The sequence below is a fragment of the Morone saxatilis genome, unplaced genomic scaffold, assembly GCF_004916995.1.
Source record: "Morone saxatilis isolate NCDOM2014 unplaced genomic scaffold, NCSU_SB_2.0 Contig15, whole genome shotgun sequence".
Classification (NCBI taxonomy): domain Eukaryota; kingdom Metazoa; phylum Chordata; class Actinopteri; family Moronidae; genus Morone; species Morone saxatilis.
Genome location: NW_023339707.1, coordinates 13571330 through 13576510, shown reverse-complemented (window position 1 = coordinate 13576510; position 5181 = coordinate 13571330). Strand labels below are relative to the sequence as shown.

Here is a 5181-nt window from a genome sequence, read left to right as displayed (position 1 = left end):
GGGGGGATATAGTGGTAATCTACCTTTTAATTCCCCGTCCGAGTTATCTGAACAGCTGTCACTCTTGGCCTTCGCTTCCTTCCTGCTCTGACTCTCTTCTGTCTTTGAAACCTCTCTCGCTGTCTCTTGCGCCGATTTGCTGCAACTTATTGTCGATTCTGATGCTGACTCAACAGATGTCGCCAAGTGGGTCAGAGAGAAGCCGGAGGGGAACTGCTGCTGCTGCTCGTCCTGCTGGGGCCTCTCTCCGTTGTACACCTGGAAACATCCGCTGGACGAAGCGGCGGTTTGCTCAGGCCGGCAGCTATTGTCCCCAAGCCGGATGTAAGTGGCCGACTCTGTTGTCTGTTTCCCCTTATTGCTGTCATTCTGATAGAGGCAACAAAACGCCTCCTCTTTGACGTTGCCCGCTGGAAACGAGCAGGGTTGTAAACACTGGGCAACAGGTTGTTCGTCCCTACTGGTTTTGGAGCCTGGGGTCCATGTGGCCAGCTGTGTTGACAGGTAGGGCGCATCCTGGAAGCCGGTGAGCGGCAGACCGCCCGGAGGAACATCGTCTCTTTTGGAGAGGGAAGATGGTCCAACCTTCCCAATGTTTCTCATCACTGAATATCCGTACTCTGCAGCTGTGTGGATGTACATTCCGGGGTTGCTGGAATAACCCTCACCCCTGAAGGAAGATGATCCTCCCATTAAGGAATCCATCAGGAAGTTACCGGGCGCTATGTTATTCGGACATGACATTTTTGCATTTGGCAACACAGTTAATCGCTTGGTGTGTTCCACTGCTCTGAACTACGGGATTTCTCCAGGAGAATAAGGACAGTAGGATGCTGACATCTTTTGGAGGGGGGTGCAAAAATATCAGTAACACAATTATGGATGCTGGGAGACATGTCATGTGATTTTCAGACCAATAGCGGAGTGGAAGTGGCCTTGATGCTCCAGACTGACGTGACGTCAGCGCGGTCAAGTTGGGAAACCTGGAGGCTTTTTGGTGGAGCAAGAGCGCCACCTAGCGACCATCCGCTGGTCAGGACAGCAGGCCCACAGCAGAGGGGAACAAAGGACGGCTGCTGCAGCAGGGATTTCTTTTCTTTTTTTGAAGGCACTTACGTGGCTTTCGAGTATTTTCAAGATCTATTTAAGTTGAGAACTTTACAGAAAATTTAATTAATCAACGTGTGATTTTCCCTTTTCGTCCTGGAGAGAGTGCTGTGGGGATGAAACCATCGAGGATTTGTCATCATGAGACATGAGTGCATTTTGTGTCAGTTGTTTTTGTTTGTTTTCATCGATTTTGCTTTGTTGTTGCCACCGATTTAGCAAGGTAAGATGGATGCAGGTGTGTGATGCAAATGGGAACCCAAACAGAAATGCTAATTTATTTATGAATTTTGATTTTTTTTTTTTAAAAATGGTCAAACTGCAGACTAGGGGTTTAACCCTTTACGTTGTGAAGTAGCCTAAGAATTAAACATTCTGCTTTTGCATTTGTCCTGCTAAATTAAAGACTGATATATTTCAAAATGCGCTTTATTGACATCCTTTTGTAGATTTATAATGACACATTCCATGCATTAATTACGAAAACCTCATATCTCGGCCTGGTCTTTTATTTTGACCCCCAGATTATTTATTTTTTCATATGACTACTACTACTACTCTAACAGAATTACACCAGAACTCGTTAAAAAGCGAACCTATTAGAGCTTATAAGACCAGTTAGTTACCTTTAACTAGATTGGACAAACTCATGAAAGCCTTAACTGGTTCTGTTAATGCGCTACAAAATATTAACTAGACGGTGGAATTTGTACGCTAGTGGATGGTGGGCCTGTAATTAATTATTGTGGTGTAAAAGGAAAGCAATACAAAATAACGTCAAGCTTAATGTCTCTTCTTTTTTCTTCTTTTTTAATACAAAAAATCCTAATCCTAATAAAATATAATTCACTACCTGAACTATTATTACACACATCCCTATATTATTTTCAGGATGTTTCTGGTGGCTTCACAACTTCAAATTTGGGTTCAATTTGTTATAAATCTGAAATTAACGGTCTTACTGGCGTTTTTCCTTTTGTTATTATTTTAATTCTCAGACTAGGTGTGGGCCAGAAGAGCTGGTAGCCTATGTGAATTAAGGCTCCCTCGTCCAAATGGATGCGGGTTTTGTGCGTATTTAGACTTTGTTTAACCAAAAAAACCAAAAGGTTGTATAGTCTTAATTCTTCTTTCCTCAAAAGTGTTCTGATGTTTTTAACATTATAATAAGAATTTAAATTTGCCATGTACAAGTGAAAACTTTTTTCACCTGAATTATAACTCAGTAGCAAACAGCGTAAACACGTAGTGCGCTGCAGCCGAAACCATCCAATAATAGGCTATTTATAAGGAAGGCTACTATTGAACATGGATACAGTGAATATGAATAAATGAGCAGGTTACGTTCCTAATAGTAACTCAAACTGGTTTCAAATATACGTAATTTAAAATAACTAAATTTAAAAACACATACGAACACTAACGTTATTGTGATATCTCGTACTGGACAGATATATTATATAATATGGTTGTAAATTGAATAGCCCAGTGTGACTTGTTAATCTGTTTGCGTGATTTTTTTTATTCAAACAGTGACGTTAGTTTCTACCCCACATGATAGGCTACAATTATTTTTTCACTCCTTATGTTGTGTTCAGTTAAAAAATCCCCTTTCGTGTCATGTGTTGTGTTATACGTCTTGTGTTTTCTGTGCTGCAGTCAGTGTGCTTTAGGACATTCATCCAGGCCAAACAAAGCCACAGTTACTCAAAATAACACAAATACTAAGACAGTACTGCAGACACTTCACAAGCTACTGACTCTCGCTATAGTTCTAACTCAACATGCTGTATAGAATCAACCGCATGAGGTTTAATACTAAATGAACTGCACACAACCTTAACACTTCTGGGTTTATTTTTGTAGGTAAGGCACAATACAGCAAATGTCATATTTTCTAGACGCGCTATTTCTATAATTTCTCATTTAAAAAGCCAAATTCACTGAGGCTACAAACAGTAAGGCAACATACCAAATGTGTTTAACGTTTTAGGACGGCCCCAGCTATCTCCCATCAGTATTTTGCTCTTTAAATAATTGGATTATCTTGAACAGAAAATGAATTAGTTATTAGTTATTAGTTTAGCAACTCACGAACAGATCTCCAGCAAACATTTCTAAACTCCCACCACACTCCTCTAGCTTGGTTTGAGCGAGACGTGCACGCGCATCTCGCGTCCGTATGTCTGTCTGTGTATTCAGTTCAGACTCATTTTCAAATGCAAGGGCAAGATGCATTATCAGTGCATGTCTTTTGAATATTTGCCTGAGTTTGCATATGTACAGTGATGTTTCAGAATGAGACAGAATCATTGCTTGACAGACTCAATCTGAGTGAAATAGATATTCTAAATAACTAGTAACTAATGTCTTTGTGGTCATTCATTCCACACATTTATGAAAGAAATGTGATCAATCATAGTTAGAGATCGTTTATGTTGGCTGAAAGAAACTCGCCTGTTCAGTTTTTGTGACTTTCATTTTAAAGTCAATACCTTGCGTGTATCCTCAATATAGAAAACTCGTAATAAGTTTATATTATGAGTTTTACGCCAGTGAGTAAATGTTTAATGTAGTTTCCTGAAAATGTTACACTTTGAAGAACTGCGTTTTTCACCCAAGAATGAAAGATTATTGCAGATAATTTATTCACACTCTATCTTTCTTTAATCTACACACACACATTCTGCTACATGTAGGGACACATTAATAACCACACCTAATGTACCGCAAACTTCACAAACTCAAACTACAGACACACACCCACACACACAGCTTTATGACACATTCACACCTAGCCTGCAGGCTACCTCCAACTCAAAAAGCGTCTTGCACATAAAAACAAATTATATGTTTAAAACTTTGCAAGAAGCGTTGAGACTCTAAATAATGCTTAAATTTAACAAGAAATGCAGAGAACATTGTGATACCTTAGAACCGGTATTATGATCTCATAGACCTGGCAGGGCAGCAAAATGTGTGTTATGATGTCATAGACCTGAAATGATAATGGGAACAGTATCAGCTGGAATGCCTTTTGTGATGTTACAGATGTGACCGTGAGTATTGTGTTATTACGGACCTGGAAGCGCCATAGACAGACTATTGTGATGCCACATGATGGAAAAATGTGTATCTCGATGGCACAGATTTAAGTAACATGAGATTTTGAATTTGACACCTCTGCCAGTATTATAAAGGGCATTACCATTGTTCACTGATCTGAGCCTGTATCAATCCCACGCAACTGTATAGTACATACAGGATTATGACAAAGAAGCGAAAGTAGCAAAAAGTAGCTGAACATGAACTCACTACACAATTACAGAATATGTAATGGCGTTTTTTGCAGGAGCTAAATAACTTCTGGTGTTTTCAAAAACAGATTGAAGCAGTTAGTGGTAGACACATCCGGCTGTAGATGATTTGAATGAGTTATTTGCTCCCTTTGTACTCATGCTGTAATCTGAAATCCTTTTGTCTGTAACTGTTATATGCTGTATGTCTGGAATTTTGTTTAATGCGCTGCTGTCTGTATTGGCCAGGGTACTCTATTAAAGGAGATTTTTAATCTCAGTGAGGCCGTTTCCTGGTTAATGATATTTGAAATAAAATAAATACATGGTATTATTAGCCTTACATTTGTATATCATGAGTATTAAGAACAAAAGGGCTATTCAAAAATGTAAGAAAGCTTTCATTGAGCATGCATACCTTTCTGCTTTCATAACAAAATGCGCACTTTGTTGCTGTTTACTGTTTGTCCATCGCTCATGGAAACACAAACGCAACATTGTTGTTTTCAATAAGACATTTCTAGACATTCTGGGATTTTCTTTCTGTAGATGTTCACAGCCTACATTGTCATTTAACCAAACAATTTCAAGAAAAAAAGTAATAAATTATTTAAATTACAATGAGTATCGTTTTCATGCAAAACAAAATAAAATAAAAAATAATGTTTTCAATGTGTGCTTGCAGTATTTTTTCTGTGCATTAAACCTTCAAGAATTTCCTCACAGACTAACACTGCTCGCTAATGTGTACCCTACACTGGACTACCATACACACACA

General features: G+C 38.9%; 1 protein-coding gene across 1 annotated transcript in view; it reads right to left on the bottom strand.

Moving 5' to 3' along the window:
* Positions 1-744, bottom strand: part of hoxc10a (homeobox C10a) — a 3041-nt gene extending 2297 nt beyond the window's left edge. The window contains exon 1 of the mRNA XM_035657066.1: positions 24-744. Coding sequence (XP_035512959.1) covers positions 24-744 — 721 coding nt within the window. The remainder of the gene's footprint in view (positions 1-23) is intronic.
* Between the last annotated feature and the right edge of the window lie 4437 nt (positions 745-5181).